Source organism: Carcharhinus amblyrhynchos, chromosome 27 (genome assembly GCF_965287045.1).
Source record: "Carcharhinus amblyrhynchos chromosome 27, sCarAmb.v2.hapA, whole genome shotgun sequence".
Classification (NCBI taxonomy): Eukaryota; Metazoa; Chordata; class Chondrichthyes; order Carcharhiniformes; family Carcharhinidae; genus Carcharhinus; species Carcharhinus amblyrhynchos.
Genome location: NC_137350.1, coordinates 37,484,897 through 37,502,734, shown reverse-complemented (window position 1 = coordinate 37,502,734; position 17,838 = coordinate 37,484,897). Strand labels below are relative to the sequence as shown.

Genomic DNA, 17,838 nt, shown 5'->3' with positions numbered 1-17,838 from the left:
CAGTGGAAAATAATCAGGGACCATAGAATGAAGAGGTAAATGAAGGGGCAAATACGTTAAGAGACATTTGAACAAGGATACAGAAAGGTGAGGAAAGTCATTAGCACAGAGATAGCAGTGGAACAAAGCTTTATGCAAGGCAGACTGTGGGTAGTGTTCTGGGCAAGGTTCAGTTTGTCAAGGTGGAATTTAGGATTTGATGAAAGTTTAATGGCTTAGTTAACGCAAGTCAGAAATCAAGATGAGAGATCAGCATTCACAAGTTGGATATTTGTATATGTCTACAACTGATTTTAAGCGCTTGCATTTTGAAAAAGATTCTGAATGAATAGAGCACAGTAAAATCAGTATAAAAAAATCAATGTGGTGGAAGCAAATCCAATTGAGGCATTTAAGGGGAACTGGATTAGTGTCTTAAAAGGGAGAACTTGCGAGGTTACGGGAAAAAGGCAGGGGAGTGGAATTAGATGAGTTGACCCTTCAGGCAGCCAGCACATACATGCTGACCGGACAGCCTTCTTCTGTGTGTAACCATTGTGTTTATGAAGGGAAGTTACAATATCAGCAGAACCTGGAGAATCTTAAATGTGCCAGAACTATTATTAAGGTTTTCAGAAAGAAACACTTAAGACCTGGCGAAATGTCTGTCCCCATGCAGTATAATGAAACTTGCTGGATTGCAAGAGTTAGTTCCAAGTGAAAAACATATGTACTAAGAATCTAAAATATAAAACTGAGTGTAATAAGATTTAATATAAAGTTCAGAGATGATACAGCCTGCAGGGTGCTTCAGAACTATTAGCTCATGGTGCTAACAAATCATAAAACTCAATTTAGTTGCTGGGGCATTTAAAATGTGGATTTTACATTAAACGGTTTCCTTTTTGAACCAGAGTCACAGCAGCAAGAGAAAGATCTCATGCAAACTGCCTCTGGGAAACTCTGAAGAGAAAAATCAATAAACAATTGATGGAACCATTAATCACTCAGCAGTCACAGTAATTCCCCTTCAGTTTAGACTATTAATTCGTTTTGAAATAACGAGATAGCTGTAGTTCTAAAGCACCCTATCACAACTGGTTAGAGCTCTCAGTATATGAATCTAGATAACAAACTGCACAGGATGGCTGCATCACAGTAGCCACAAGTTTTTATGCTTCATTTACCATCAATGAGCAGCAAAAGCATTGATCAAATTGTAACAAATCTGCATGCCAGACCTTTTCACCCAATTAATCAACTCTCTATAATCCTGCAAGTTAATGGATAGCATCAATGTTCTTTTAACTGAACATCTTTGGAGTGTGGAAGGAAAGCCACGCAGACATGGGGAAAACGTGCAGACTCCACATAGACAGTCACCCAAGGTCGGAATTGAACCCAGGTTCCTGGTGCTGTGAGACAGCAGTGCTAACCACTGTGCCGCTTTAGGTCAATGTTTTTTATAGAAAGGTTTACATGTGGGGATCCAGTACATTGACTCATTTGCAGCCTTAGACCCAAGGACCCCCGGTGAACTCCTACAAACTTCAGTGCAGTTTCCGGAACTCCCACCTGCAAATATTGACATGATTTCAGGAACTTGTACTATTGCAAAAATGTTGAAACATTCCCAAATATCCCTTCAATATCGACAAGTTCTTGGAAAGAACCCAACAAGTACTGACACATTTACCATGCTCTCCCTGTGTTAATTTCCAAAAGACAGTTACTCAGTTACACAAGGAAAGCTTCACCATGAACAGGGGTAATCAACCAGTAAATCAAAGAATGGAGAAAGTACTGAATTCTCATAACCGTGGATGTCCTGGGTACTCCCGCCTCCCAGAGCCAGCGATTTTAAACGTATTTCTTAGATGACTAGTGCCACACTATTTTAAGAAGATATTGGTAGCTATTAGCATTCTACAGGTTATACAGTTGTAGCATTGCTGTAGTTAAGAAAGACCACCAACATCCCTACATTTTCAGAAGACTAAGGAAATTTGGCATGCCCGCTACAACTCTCACCAACTTTTACACTTGCACCATAGAAAGCATTCTTTCTGGTTGTATCACAGCTTGGTATGGCTCCTGCTCTGTCCAAGACTGCTAGAAACTACAAAGAGTTGTAACCAAAGCCCAGTCCATCACTCAAGGCAGCCTCCTACCCACTGATACTGTCTACACTTCTGCTGCCTCGGAAAGCAGCCAGCATAATTAAGGACCGCTCACACCCTGGACATACTCTCCTCCACTTTCTTCTGTCAGGAAAAAGATATAGATGTAACAACTGACTCAAGAATAACTTCTTCCCTGCTGAATGGACCTACCTCGCATGAAGTTGATCTTTCTCTACACCCTAGATATGACTGTAACAGTACATTCTGCACTCTCCTTTCCTTCTCTATGTACAGTATGTTTTGTCTGTATAGCATGCAAGAAACAATACGTTTATTATCTCGGTGTACTAATACGTGATAATAAATCGAATCAGGTTCTTAACTAGCTTAATAAGCTGCACAGTAAAGGGTCTGATTTTGCTGTGAAATGAAGGGGAGATACCAGGAAGTGATGACATGCTGTAGTCATCAGTCTAGTTCTTGCGGGTGCAGGATGTAGAATCACAAAAACCCTAGACGATGAAGCCTGCATCAAAAACAATTCCACGCAGGCCCTATTCCCGAAACCCCGTGTATTTATCCTGCGAATCCCTCTGACACTAGGAGACAATTTATCATGGTCAATCAACCTAACCTGCACGTCTTTAGAGTATGAGAGGAAACCAGAGCACCTGAAGAAAGCCCACATTGACATGGGGAGAACGTGCGAACTCCTCACTGTTACCCGTGACCTGAATTGAACCTGGGTTCCTGGTGCTGAGAGGCAACAGTGCTAACCACTGTGCCACCCAATGTGTCAAACAGATAATAACATGAATAAAGTTAACAAATGACCCCTGTAGTTGTATGGAGCTAACTCTCCCATTTTACACCACCCTACCCCTTAAAACATTCTACATTTGAGATCAATGAATTTGATATGTAAACAGCATCATTAACACCACAGTTTGGGATAGAAATTTCGTAACATTTACAGCTAGGCCCTACAGTTTGAAATGTGCCATTATGTGCATGCAAATAATAGAGTTCCTTTTTACCTTGATGTCAGCAGCCATCTTGTCACCAGCAAAACCTTCGACTGTTAGCTAAATGTGGAAGGTAAAATAGCAGTTAGTGAATGACTAATAACTCATCTGTATAAAAAACAATTCAGAAACTGATCCTGGAGCCTCATATTCTGGTAATAAAACAATAATAAGCCTTTATTAAAATGGTACAACCCTAAAACCAATAAAATAACTTAATGAGGGAATCCTTAGGATAACCTTCCAGAGATAGCGTAGTGTCAGCCGTGGTTCAGTTGGTAGCAAATCAACTCTGGATCAGAAAGCTGTGGGTTCAATCCCCACTCCTATAAAGAATCTAGGCTGATACTCCATCACTGAGGAGTGCTACACCTTAAAGTCTGCAGCGTTAAGACTTGATTAGCTATAAAAAGTCACATTCTAATCAGTATTCTGTAAACTGAGTATGTGTCTTTACATCCCTTATTTGTGATCTGAACTCTCCACTCACCTGACGAAGGGTCAGAGGCCCGAAAGCTAGTGGCATTTGCTACCAAATAAACCTGTTGGACTTTAATCTGGTGTTGTGAGACTTCTCATAGAGTGCTACACTGTCAGAGGGGATTGTTTGTTGGATAATGTGTCAATCTAGGGCCCTGTAAGCCCTCCCAGGTAGATATGAAAGATCCCATGCAACAATTTGATCACAGGCCAACATTTATCCCTCAACTAACATTATTTAAAACAGATCATCACATTGGGACCTTGTTTGTCGTTTCTTCCGTAACAACAGTTAACTACATTTCAAAAGTACTAACTGGCTATAAAGTGCTTTGGCACATTGAAGCTTCCTGAGGTTAGAGTGAAAGACTCTCTAGTAATGCAAGCTATGCTTTCCAGTTTGTAATATCCCTGTGAGGCTGTTTCCAACCATCACCATGCAGTGCAAGATAGCTCCTTTCTCAACCATACCCTCATTGTCACCTTTAATACTGTTGTCCCCCGCAAAAGATGTTGCCGTCTCCCAGCCAGAAAGATGATATGGTTGTTATCTTCAGTCACTCAAATCTGGTATACAATCCAGATCTGACTGCCGCACATTAAGTACTCTCACTTTCCTGTAATCTTCATGCAATAACTCTGTGTTCCTACAACTCTTGCATATGCCCACACCCCTTACTGATGCCCCAACATTAACAGCTATGCCTTTGACTGTCTGGGGCCATTCTCTGCATTTCCTTTCTAAATTCCTCTTCCTCCTCCTGACATTTCCAGAATTTTCTTAAAACTAAACTCTTTGACAAAGCTTCCCAATCTCTCTTTTTTGGTGCAGTGTCTATTTATTTTGATTAACTTCTGTGTAATGCCTTGGGTTGCCCCTCCTTTAACTTTGCAAAAAAAAAGCTGTTGGAATGCTCCTAGCATCCCGGGTTCTTTTATATGGAAATATATGGCAATATGTTCTCTTCATGGATGAAGCTAGCTTCCATTATATCCAGCTGCATCTTTCCATCATGATTCCTGATTCTACACTGCATTATACTGCTCGACTGTTCATCCGACACCAACTGCAATAAATATAAATTTCAAATATCCTGCACATCTGGGTGTTTTTGAAGAATATTTTGTCATATGATGTGCCTGGTACAAGCAAATCAGCCTTCCTTTTCATTCCCATTTGTCTCAAGGTAAAAGTAGGCTATCTTCCCGAACTGTTGCAGTCTTTGTGATGATGTCCCCGCTTGACTATGACCCCTGTCCTCACCAACTTTCACAGGTTTCCCAAGACATCAAGTTCAGCATATCTGTCATAACCTACAGGTCTCTCCAACAGCCTTGTCCCTTGCCACCTTTGTAGCCTTCTCCAGACCACTGTAGCCTCCTCTGTGCTCTGGCCAACACAGATCTCCATTCTCATGCTTCATCTAGACTGGCAGAATCCTCAGCAATTCTAGTCCAATACTGCCAAAAATGTCACATTACTTCCACCCCCCCAGCCCACAACAATTTTCTCATGTCCATCACCTTCAGGAGCTTCCTGTGATGTTAGTGTACCTTTAAGAATTTTTTTTTGAAATCATGTACTCTGCTGTTGTAAGCAAACTTTTTCAGTTTGTTTTTCTCATTGTTGCTGAGCTGTCTCAGAGTCTTTTTATTGCTGCTTAAACAGGGGGGTTTATTTTTACAGCTTATGGCTCTGCATTGTTAGGAGAAAACCTGGTTGGCAGGTTAGGTGACAAGAGTTCTTTCATTTTCATTTGAGCTCCTGTTTAGTTTGAGTTTTAGTCTTTAGAAGGGGCATCAAGCTGAAAAGTCTCTGTCTCTGGTTTTGGAAATTCTGGTTAGCTGAAAGCAAGGTCTTACTTTTCTGAAGGAAGGAATCGGCTCTTGGTGGTTTGCCTAGAGTTCCTGGTGTTTTGGGAAGCTGTTCTGACTTCAAAATTCTGAGTCTATTCAGAAAATTGCAGACTTCATCCAAAGGTCTCAACTTCAGTGTCATGTGAGTATTAGTCTTTGCTGTGTTAAACCTGTGAATAGGGTCTTTTTTCTACAGGATTGATTTGATTGGAACACATCAGATATATTTGTTAAGGGTTATATATTATACTGGTTGTTTTGTTTCTTGTTTGTAATTGACAAAAGTTCTTGTTAATTTTCTTACATATTAACTATATTCTTAAATAAAATTTGTTTGATAAAAGCTCCCTAGTGGTCATTTGAATCATACTCAAAGTGGAACATACACAGCTTATTTGGCCAAATTCAAGATGCAAAACTTTTGATCCAAGCAGGCTTCAAAAAACACTTTGGAGTTTCTGACCTGAACCATAACACTTCCTCACGATCTAGCTCTGGTCAATCCTTCAAACAGCATCATCCCTCTTCCTTAAACTATACTAAGCATCTTAGTATTTGCTTAATTTTCTACTTTGATGAGCATTTTGGAATATTTGTTATGTTATGGATATATAAACCAAGTACATCAGTGCTGAATTAGGAGAGCGGGATAGGGCTATAAGAAGGGCTCCAACTTAAATTTATGGGTTCTCAGGTGGAAGCAAATACCTGACTGGGTGGCATGATGGCACAGTGGTTAGTATTACTGCCTCACAGTGCCAGGGACCTGGGTTTGATTCTCAGCTTGGGTTACTGTCTGTGCAGAGTCTGCACATTCTCCCTGTGTCTGTGTGGGTTTCCTCTGGGTGCTCCAGTTTCCTCCCACAATCCGAAAGATGCGCTGGTTAGGTGCACTGGCCATGCTAAATTCTCCCTCAGTACACCCAAACAGATGTCAGAGTGTGGCGACAAGGGGATTTTCACAGTCTTCACTGCAGTGCTAATGTAAGCCTATAGTGACTAATGAATAAACTTGTATCGTCTCATGGTTGGATAGCCTTGGTTTGCTGTCAAAACTCTCAAGGTAAAATAGGTTCCTAATGAAACTACTTTCCTGATGCCAAGGTTAATGGTGGGAAAAATTAAACCTATTATGTTGCCAATGAGAGAAGACACACTGCTGCAATTCTATTCAGATATCTATTGGGGGGAGTTTTTTTTTTAAAAGTTGGAGACTGTTAATGATGGTATTGCAATATCCAGCAATTCTGATTGCAGGTAACAAATCATATTCCTCAACCACCCAAGAAATATTTTTTAAAAGCCATCTTAAATTCCTTGGAGTTGAAGCTTCTGTTGCAGCAGCTTAGTTTCAGTTGTCGAGATCACAGATGTACCAGCTCCGTTCAAGAAATACAAAATCTGACATCTTGGCAGACAGCTCAATGATACCACAAATCATTGAGCTGTGCAGAGATTAAAGTAATCTGCAGCAAACTCAATTCGGGAATCTATAACTCAACTGTGTTGTCCAGCTCTTGTTGTTGGACACGTCCAGCAGGAATAATGCAGCATGTATATTTTAAAAAGTAATAGATCTGAACCAAACACCATGACTGCTTCAATGTGCCACACTGTGGTATGGTAGGACATAATTCTACCACTCTCCTCTGCAAGGTCAGTCCTTTATTTCAACTGCTTTAAGTGTGAGACTCACCATTGTGGGGTAATTTCAATAGCTAGATATTCCTGCTGAAGGAAGCAATGTTGAGTCCTTGAAATTAAACAGTAAAAGAAAATACTTTTTCTGTGTTTACCTTGATTAATCGTGATATTAAAAAGCCTCCTTGATAGCGATTGTACAGTTCTTCCCAATTATCTTTTACAAATTTCCAGGCAGTTTTCCTACCCATTAAACTCCCACCTGACACACCACCGAGCACAAACACAGTATCCTGTGGACGAACTTCCTCCTACAACAACAACAAGAGCACCATGGTTAAGATCAAAATAACCCTTTGTAAGAAAAGCATTCTCCCCCTTTGCTGTGCATCAGCTCCACGGAGGTTAAAGCACTGTGTACAGAAATAAAACCAAACAATGTATTTATAGCTAACAGGCCAGAACATCTTTATCTTCTCCATTTCTTCACTAAAGGTAGTGACTCATGCTGAGGTATAGTCCTCATAGCCAATGACCGCCTGGTGCCACCTCATCCAAGTGGGCCAATGGTTCCTGCCCAGACATTTCTGTTCCATCGGGACATCACTGCTGATGGTATTCAGCTGATGTCCACACAGACTGTGGAAAAACTCACTACAGCAGCAACCAGAGTCACTAGAAAGGGAAGAAAGCAGGTAATGTGAGTGGTTTTCCCTCCCACTCCTTTTCCTCATCTCTGGGGACTCTGATCTCTGGCCTTCCCCAAAATTAAGCAACTCAGCATCTAAAACAGGGTTCATTAAGTGTACCTCCTGGATATTGTATGACAATGCATTCAATTACCAAGCTCTGCCTTTCAATTTTGCTTCATAATATTCAGCATCAGAAATTTACAGAAAACACGTGCCGAAGGTTGTCCATCTGTTTGGTGGCTAAGATTAAAGTTAGGCGGTATTGCACGACAATAAAATTTTGTTTCCTATAGGGAAGGGGTGAGAGAGAGAGAAAGAGGAAAAATGGAAAGAAACACAGTTGCTTTCATTCTGATTGTTTCCCATCTTCCGTCTCATTTGTTTTCAACTGGCATTTTGTTTAAAAGCAAATTAATACAGAGACAGAGCCACTGGTTTGAAGAGACGTTTAATCTTTTATATTATGTTCCAAGATTTTTACCGATTCCTTAGGTTTATATTAGCAATTGCATGTTAACGTGAAAACAGAATGCAGATAATATGCAAGGTCTTCCTCGAAACTATAATTTGGGTTCAGTGTTTTTATAATCTGAACAGTACAAATTCCAGTTTCATTGTTTGGGATTGTTTTAAATTTTTTGAACTTTTGAGTATTTTTCCAAACAAAATTAGGAAACCAGTAGCTTTGCCCACATGCAGGCTAGCACCCAGGTTAAAACAAAAGAACAGAAGTGGTTAGGTAACACCTTACTTAGCTTTTAAAATCCTGTGGATGCAAAGAGGAAACAGCTGAAGCAAGTAGCTTAGGTGCATTAAAGAGAAAGCTAGATAAACATGAGGTACAAAGGAATAAAAGGTTATGTTTATAGAATTAGATAGGTGGAGGAAGGATTGCATGAAGGTAAACAAGGGCATAAACCATTTGGGCCAAATGGCCTGTTCCTGTGTGAAATGTCTACATATTTCGAAGTAAGGATTCTTACAGCTTTCAGTCTTATCCAAGCTCTCAGTTCAACAGCTGTCAATTCAAGTACTGCCAATCTCCAGGCTTTCATTTCCAGAGTAACATCTTGGGTCAAGCAGGGCTCAAATGGCGATGGACAATTGAATCATGGTGCACTGATACAATTTAATTCCCTTTGTGAAATCATATATTAAGCCCTTACTTCTATTTTTGCCTACTAATCTCCTGTGTATAGTGAACATAAATTGTCTTATGTAAACATGTCATAGTGTAATGACATCCTCCTGTCAGTGGTGGCACCACAGCAACTCATGGTGTACCAGGCTGAGATAGGGGGTTTGTATTATAACTGTGGACTTCAAAGTTTATAATGGAACAAGTTGACAGAAGTGTAGACAGATGCAAGATTCATATAAATTGAGAAGATATGCTGTGTAAGTACAATTGTATAGCAAGGTGTGATAGGGAAATTGTTAGAGGAAGTACTTACAACAAAGACAAACTATGCACTATATGTGAGATTTTTAATGTACAAGCAACATTCCCAATGAAACTGCAATGAGAGAGGATGTTTTATAACCAATTGGAGAACTGGCAACAAAACGTAATGGTGAAATGATGAGTAGAATAATACAAGAAAGAAATGTAATTTTAATATATTGTTGATATATACCCACTAATTTTCTGTACATGCAGAACGCAAGAACAAAATCAACTTTCGTTTGCAAGAGGCAGCAGTAAAGATGCGCAAGCTTGTGCAGCAAGGTATATCAGCTGATCTTGTTTGTGCACTGCCAACTGGACAGAAGGGTCCATCACCATTACAGGGACACGAAGCCTCGTTTAACTGAACTTCTTTAACTTAAAACAAGGGCAAAATCAACAGTTTTCTTTTTGCACAATTCAGCTGCAAATGAAAACAAACTATAAATGCTACTCAAGTACAGCTTAATGAAAAGTCTATGTAATGTTTTTCCAACATGTTCATATTAACGTAACTAAAAAAAGTAAAACACAAATTTTGAAGGTTATTGCATCAGTCAAGTTTCCAACAACACTAATTTTTCTTTGATTTACTCTTTTCAATGCGTAGTCTGCTCACACCCCCTATAAGCGCATCTCCTGTTAGTGGATCATCTCATCTCGGTGGATCATTCATGGAGAATACCGTGGCTGAGAATGTCGCGCCCTCCCAGCTGGTGGTGAGCAGATCCTGCAGGGAAAAAGAGTGACAGAAAACCTGTGGTTTAGGCCCCTGAGCAGACCAACCAGTTAGAAGAGTGCGCATCAGGGGAAATGGCACAGACATGGGTCTGACAGTTGTTACAAGGGAAAATGTTGGTGGATTTGGGAGCTTGAGAAGCATCCCAAAATCAGAGTTTTAAACCCAACTCACTTTTCTGAAGGGTTCATTAAGATGTCTCTCAACAATGGCAGGATTAAACCCTCAAATGGGCACTACAGCTTGTATGCTTGTCAAAAGAAATATGGCACAGATACCGTAGCTGTGTCAATTTTAGATTCCACAGAATATTTCCTGATAGAATTTTGATGAGGTAATTCACCCTTTAAATTAAAAGCCACATTACAGCTCATATTAAATTACATCAGTAATGTAACAATATATTATCAAGTATTTGCAAATAACAGCAATTCCTGATGTTGAGTTCTCAATCTCAGGGGCATATACCCGTAGATATTAAGAACTTCCCCATGCTTCGATAAGATGAAGGCCAGGATGGGGAAAAGAATAAGCTATCAGCCACAAACAGCACCATTAAGTTTAGTTGGTCCTTTCCTCAGAAACGTAGTGTGCAGTAGTTTGATTTTCTGCCCCTTCATTTATAAGTAGCCAATAGTAAGTAGTGAACATTCATCAGCAAAAGCATTTATAAACTCAACTTTACATCCTACAACTGATCAAATGGCAAATAACTGTGGTTTCCAAATCAGGTGTGGGTTTTTCATTGTCTGTGGTACCAAGGACTTGTCCTTTTGGAACATGCTGCAAAAGTTATGTCAATAAAGGATAAGGTAAAGACTGGAGAAGTGTTGATGTATAGTGATATGTACAGTGAGGTCCCGTATCAAAGAGCACAGCTTTGAGATCCATGGATAGAAAAAGGGGAAGAGGAATGACAGGAATTAAAGATGGTCCACTAATTAAACTTTTTGGATGTGTCAATCCTCCTTGCATCAGATTGCAGACAAGTTCAAGTGAAACTCACTTTGCAGATAGCAGTGGTTCTGCAGCAAAGGAATCAGGCATTACGAGGAGAATGTTTAGTTTTAAAGGTATAAAACCATAAAACCAAAAATCCTTGAACTGCCAACAGATAAAACATGAATCTGAATTTATTACTTATATTACAGTGGAGATCTGAGTACTGGAGGTACCATAAAACATGACTGGCACACAGCACAATGGAGAAACTACTAACTGTGAAAGAAGGTACTTATTTTCAGATGAGAAGATACTGGGTCAAGTTGCCATAAAAACATAGTGAAGTCCTGAAGGGTCTTCGCAAGCATTAGTGTTTTATTTGATGGAACTCATGCAAGTAGGGTAAAGTGAAGATCTTCCTGTGACCTTTGTGTTGTGCACTTCTGTGTTATTTGCAATTTAATGCACAACAGGGAAACTGAAGTGGAAGTAACCTGGGACAATCATTTGTTAGATAGTAAGAAATAACATACCGACATAGCAAAGGTCAAAACTTTCTGAATGAGGTCAGGGTGTGAGATAGCACCCAGTAACCGTTCAATTCGAACCTTCTCTTCCTGTAGATCTGCTTGGTTATGTAGCTGTAAAAGGGAATGGCATCTAATTACAATACTTTAAATAACATTTGAAAACATGCATTATACTATATTCATAAGCAACTTCTCTCTAACGGAAGGATTTATTTTATTTGTACAATCATCTTCAACATGTGGCCAAAGACCAGCATCAGATTTTGGATTCACCACCTCACCTTTCCAATTTCTTCCTCATCTCACAAAGATAGTGTTTGTACTATACTGGAATAGAGTTCCACAGATTCCAACTGCCCTCTGTACTTCACTTGCGGACTATGAGAAATTAGACACACTGAATTTTAAAGCACAGGTTCTGGTCATTTGGCACATTGTAAATGTCTTGATTCTCAAAACACTATCCATTAGTCTCAATCCCCTGTCCCTTCTCTCCAATCTATTCATTTTTTCCCTTGTTCAAGTATGTATTCACTCTCCTTTTGAAAGCTATTACAATTTCTGCTTTATTACTACTTTTCATGGTCCAATCTATGCCCCAATGACGTTTCGTGTAAAGAAAAACTTCCCTTCAATTCTTCCTTTTTCTTCAAAATAGGGGAAATACTTTTTCCAGATTGACCTTTTTTTAAAACTCCATCACTTTTCAGCACCCCTATCAGATTTTTCCCTTTGCTCTCATTTCTCCCATAAATTGACACAAGTTTGTTCTGCACACTCCATTAAAGATGAAGGAATTGGTTCATAACTGACACCCAATTTCAATGGCAACAATTTTGGTTGGTCTCATTTCTAATATGCATTTTCATTGATTTAATGTGAACCTTGGCTCAGTGGGCAGCATTATCACTAGTCTCAGAGGCCTGTGGGTTCAAGTCTTATTCCAGACCTGAGCACATAATCCAGCCTGACACTCTCAAGTGCTCAATTGAGGGAAACTACAAAAGGTTGTGAATGTAGCCCAATCCATCATGCAAACCAGCTCCCATCCATTGACACTATCTACACTTCCTGCTGTCTCAGAAAATCAGCCAGCATAATCCCGGAAGCAACTTGGACATATTCTCTTCCACTGGGAAAAAGATACAAAAGTCAGGGGTCACATACTGACTGACTCAAGATCAGCTTCTTTCCTGCTGCCATCAGGCTTGTGCTACCAAATAAACCTGTTGGACTTTAACTTGGTGTTGTGAGACTTCGTTCTGAGGACATGGCAGATGCAAGCTCCTTCTTAATGAAATTTTCAGGCTATCAAAGGGGATTTAGCAACACAGTCCACAAAACAGGCAGATTTTTCATACAGAAAGATTTTACCTAAAATGTTATCCTGACTTTTCTTTCTACAAACTCTAATTCCACCCCTACCTTGTCTCACTGTATTTTGTTTCTGGAAATATTCGTTATCACTGGGGTTGCACAGGCCAATATGTAATGACAACCAAACCCTATGGATGGCACTGTTGTCCTATACAATATCCCGTACACTTACAGGCTGTAAAAAAAAAGCCACAAAATATCTAAATGGAACAGATGTGCAGACCTTAACCAATGTTGCTGAGAAATAAAAATAGGTTTCTAACTATTTATTTGATGGTGAAACCATGTTGACTTTAAATAAAATCTGATAACTATAAAGATGCACAAGGAAGATATGCTCCCTGATAGTCCTAATCTTGCCATTTATTGTCCTGTTTTAATTTACAATAATGCTCAGCATTAAGCTTTTCTATTCCACTAAGAATCTCTGCATCTCGACAAAGTCTCTCCTCATACACCTTACAGGCTGGGAACTGAAACGGCAACTGGAAAAAACCTCTGAGATACTCATCAAGTCCTGATTCGATTTATTATACAGGGTGACATTAACAATATTCCAATCAGCAGTATCAAAAACTGAGTGAAATGTCAGTTTTAGATGTGAAATATTCACTACCGTTTTATAATGGCTTTCTGCACCAATGGACTTTTACATCACAACACTCCTAATGTCTGTGTGACAATGCACAACAACACAGACCTTGAGGATTCCAGGTACAATCTCTCCCCAGGGATACATTAGTGTGTGTCAGTTAAGACAGCAACACAACTGTAAGTCATCAAATTCTGCACTAAGAAACTTTAGGATGAAAACGGAGAGCTGGACAAAAACAAGAAACCTGACATTTTGAAAGTTGTGTTTGATATTTTAAAAAGGGGCATAAATACTTCAAGTGATTTTCCATGGGACCGGCCAAAACATTAAATGCATCGGAGAACTGAATATCTTTTCAAGCTAAAATTTATTGGCAGTTTTCTTTGTTGAAAGCATCAACTCCAACACAGACTATGATTCAGGATGCCTGACATCCTTAGGTACCCTTGTCCAAGTAGCTTTTGTGATCCCTGAAGAGAAGCAACAGGCATTTTAACTGCAAAAGGCAACAGCAGAACTCAATCAAAGTTTAAAGTTTAAAAAAGTTTCAAGTTTATTTATTAGTGCCACAAATGGGCTTACATTAACACTGCAATGAAGTTACTGTGAAAATCCCCTAGTCCCTAATCCCCTACTGTGAAAATCCTATCCTCATATATCATACCTTTCCTATAAGGATCACTATCCTAAGGAACTTGTGAACACTGCTGGGGATGGTTTGAACGAATTATTATTGTGTCTACTACAGTTTAAAAAAAACTTTGCATTATCAATAAATGATGCAACTATGAAAAATAAGGATCACTGAATAGCAATCAACGATATGAATACTGGTCAACACACTTTTTGGCTTCCCATTCTGTCAGCGCCGGATGCTTCTACTGCTGATTTGACTGAAAGCATTGGGCCATAACTTCCTGGTTCCCAGCATTGCATTTGGGCGAGGGAACAGGGTCTCCTCATGTAAGTATATTTCGAGAAAGGTTAACTTCCACTGGACAACTATCCGACAAACCAATTTAATTCTCGCCTGTTTTGAGTCAGCAAAGTCTGGTGAGACAGGGGTACTGGAATTTCAACAAAGCTAAGTACCTCCTAAGTGGCAATGTGCCAACGCTCAGAACAAAGTGGGGATCCCTTCTGGGATAATCCTGCCCTATGATGGCTCAGCGGAAATCTGAAAATATGTTCCACCACTGGTGTTTTTCTGGTTTAAATGTGAATATACTAAAATGCTAAGACAGTAAACTGGTAAGAAGAGGAGAAAATCCCATCCAAGCTCAATACAAAGAAGCAGCCACCTACTTTCAACATTGCGTCTAGTGTTGCAGAGTCCCCGTGCTTCAGAACTGTTAAATATACCTGAGGAGAAAACACAAGGCAATTTATTTCCAAGTGGAAAATATTGTATTCTCCTTACTGTTGGCAATTCAGTTAAAAAGGTCAAGGTCATAACAGTACTTCCATTTAGAGTGGAGCCTTGATTATCAGCCATAACAGTGGGCCCCTGCCAGATCCTGGAATAGCAGGGGTTCCAGAGAGCACACTGCAGAATGCAATTGTTACAAATCAGACAGTTCTTTAAATTCCACTTATAGCTATGCACACAAACGCAAGTTGCTGTTATTACAAAGTATTAGTAAGTTTTGCATTTGTCTGGTTAAATTACATTTAAGAAGGCCAAGTTATATGCATATTTTAAACATTATCCAATGAGCTGAAAAGTGCTTTGGAACTACATAAATGCAAGTTTTTCAAGTCTTTGGTTAACATTTTGAAATGGATTCAAGTAAAACACAAAAACCTAATCAAGAATGCTCCTACTTTATCAGATTACCAGCTGTCCGAGATCTTAATTTGACATTCCAGCTGCCATGAAAAGTTTTACGAACAATGGGAGCATTGATAATTGAGGTCAGACTGCAAGCAGCCTAATTCAAAATTTCAGCTGCTATTAAAGTGGCAGATTCTGTAATTGTTCTTGTTAAAATCACTGAATATTTTGATTAATCAATCTCCTGTTTGTATGTATTTCAAAAATGTTAATTAAATGTTTCGGATATCAGAATATTTCTATTTATTGATTTTCTTCTCTTCCCTGCTATTTGGTTCCGCCCCTCAAGGTCAAAGAAAACTAGAATATGACCCAGTCTAGTCAGGTTCTGGTCCAAATCTCGGAGCTCCTGTGTCACTCACAGTGACTTTATTATCCCTAGGTTTAGATATTCCAATACACTCTTAGCTGGCATTGTAAGTTCTACTCTCTAAATTTCAGATCATCTAAAGCACTGCTGCCAGCGTTCTATTTCACAGTGTTCATTGGCAGAACTGACTTGAGGTCTGGCAACACATTTTAAAATTTTCCTAGTTTTCAAATTCCTCCCTGGTCTTTACCTCTCCATATTTTTGTGATCTCCTCCAGCCTTACAAGTGACTGGTCATTTATGACTAACATGGGGAGAAATTTCTTCACTCAGAGGGCTACGAATCGTTGGAATTCTCTATCCCAACACTGAGTACGTTTCAAACTGAAAGATAAAGTAAAGGTAAAGTTTATTTATTAGTCACAAGTAGGCTTACACTCACACTGCAATGAAGTTACTATGAAAATTCCCTAGTCGCCATACTGAGGGAGCGTTTAGCATGGCCAATGCTAGGTGCATCTGCATATCTTTGGATTGTGGGAGGAAACCCATGCAGACATAGGGAGAACACACAAACTCCACACAGACAGTGACCCAAGCTGACAATCGAACCCCGGTCCCTGGCACTGTGAGGCAGTAGTGCTAACCACTGTAAAAGCTTTGGTCTGTCAGGGAATCAAGGGCAGAGGGTGGGAAGTTGAGTTGAATTAGAAAATCAGCCATAATTGTATCAACCAGCAATGTAAGTCGCATGGTCTACTCCTGCTCCTATTTAGGTTCTCCTGATAACCCTGAACTCCTCCAATTCTGGACTTCTCAACACCCTTGGTTTTAATTGCTCTGAGGCTTCAACTGACGAAGCCCCAAGCTCTGGATTTCCCTCTCTAAATTTCTCACCTCCTTTAAGACATGGCTTAAAAAAAAGACAAACAAAAACTTAAAACCTACTTCCTTACTAAACATTTGGTCTAATGTTTCGTTATGTGGCTTGGTGTCAAACCTTATTTGATAATGCTCCTGTGAAGCGCCTTGGGAAATATTACTACATTATAAATGCAAGCTGTTGTTCCAATTTATATTCAAATATGTGAAGTGATGAAGTTAAGTTAAATCATCATCCTTGTTGGGGCTATGAGACTGTGATCGATTTCAATATTAGAAAAAAAACTATGCAACTTACAACTTCTCAGTATCACTTCCTTGAAATAATATCAGTTTATAATCATGACCTATATTGATCCAAATGGAAACTTAATCACCAGAGTACCAGAAAAAGTAGTTTTTACTTAGCATTAAACCAATTATAAAGTTCAACAATGTGCCATACTACCCACAGCACTGACCACAATTAACAGCATTCTATAGGCATGGCTGATAATCCTGTGTGAGGAATACTTCTTAGATAGTCAAAGGTGCTGTAACCTTCACTCATAATTAGAATCAATAGAATGTAATGTATTGATAACAGGCCAGTCTGCTGAGGCACTGTGCATGGTTGATTCTGAATGGGGAGTTTGATTTGATATTTAGTCACTGACTGGTATGTAGCTTTAAAGGCACTTCTCATGCAATCCTTGTGGGGATTTGGTCCAAATAAGTCTGGGGTCAGCCATGGCTAAGTACACCTGTTGGTGATTTCCCCAGTTCCACAGCTGCTTGCCCTCTCTAATAGTTATATTAAAGAGTTAAGAAAGTATTAATCGCTAATTTCCTCTCTTTATAAAGACTTAAGCAAAAACCTATCCAGCTCTGATTTGTCAGTGTTTATGCAAGTTGTCATCTGGGGGGTGGGGTGGGAGGTTTCGGGTAGGTGATGAATACTTAATAAAAACTTCTCTATAGGCTCTGTACACTCACACTAGCACAGATATTATTGGCCAACTGGATAATAAACTGCAAATTACTTGCCAATTAACAAATCTGATACCATCACAAGGTACTTCTTCAAGTGTGAAGATGACCCTGCAATGAGAGGGTGCACAGTGATATTGAAAGCTGCTGCCCAATTCCAAGACACTGAATAGAACTGACTGTATTGATCCGATCTAACGCATTTAGGGAAGTAACTGAACAAATGTTTTACACTGATTGCTCATAACATCTAAACCCTTTTATTAACTCTCAGGTTGTATTGCTCTGCCAAGTATTCAATATAGAAGGACTGTTTCTCCACTGCAACTGAAAAACAAAATGGTCTGCATCACATGATTTCCAACCATTCTGGCTAACTTCACTCCTGCTCCACAAAAAGAGAGAATATTTCAAAA

The 17,838-nt window shown here is 39.4% G+C and overlaps 1 protein-coding gene across 1 annotated transcript in view; it reads right to left on the bottom strand.

Moving 5' to 3' along the window:
* Positions 1-17,838, bottom strand: part of npepps (aminopeptidase puromycin sensitive) — a 217,303-nt gene that overhangs the window by 8,510 nt on the left and 190,955 nt on the right. The window contains exons 19-22 of the mRNA XM_080213884.1: positions 14,733-14,789; positions 11,459-11,566; positions 7,261-7,416; positions 3,140-3,187 (exon numbers count right to left, since the gene is read on the bottom strand). Coding sequence (XP_080070010.1) covers positions 3,140-3,187; positions 7,261-7,416; positions 11,459-11,566; positions 14,733-14,789 — 369 coding nt within the window. The remainder of the gene's footprint in view (positions 1-3,139; positions 3,188-7,260; positions 7,417-11,458; positions 11,567-14,732; positions 14,790-17,838) is intronic.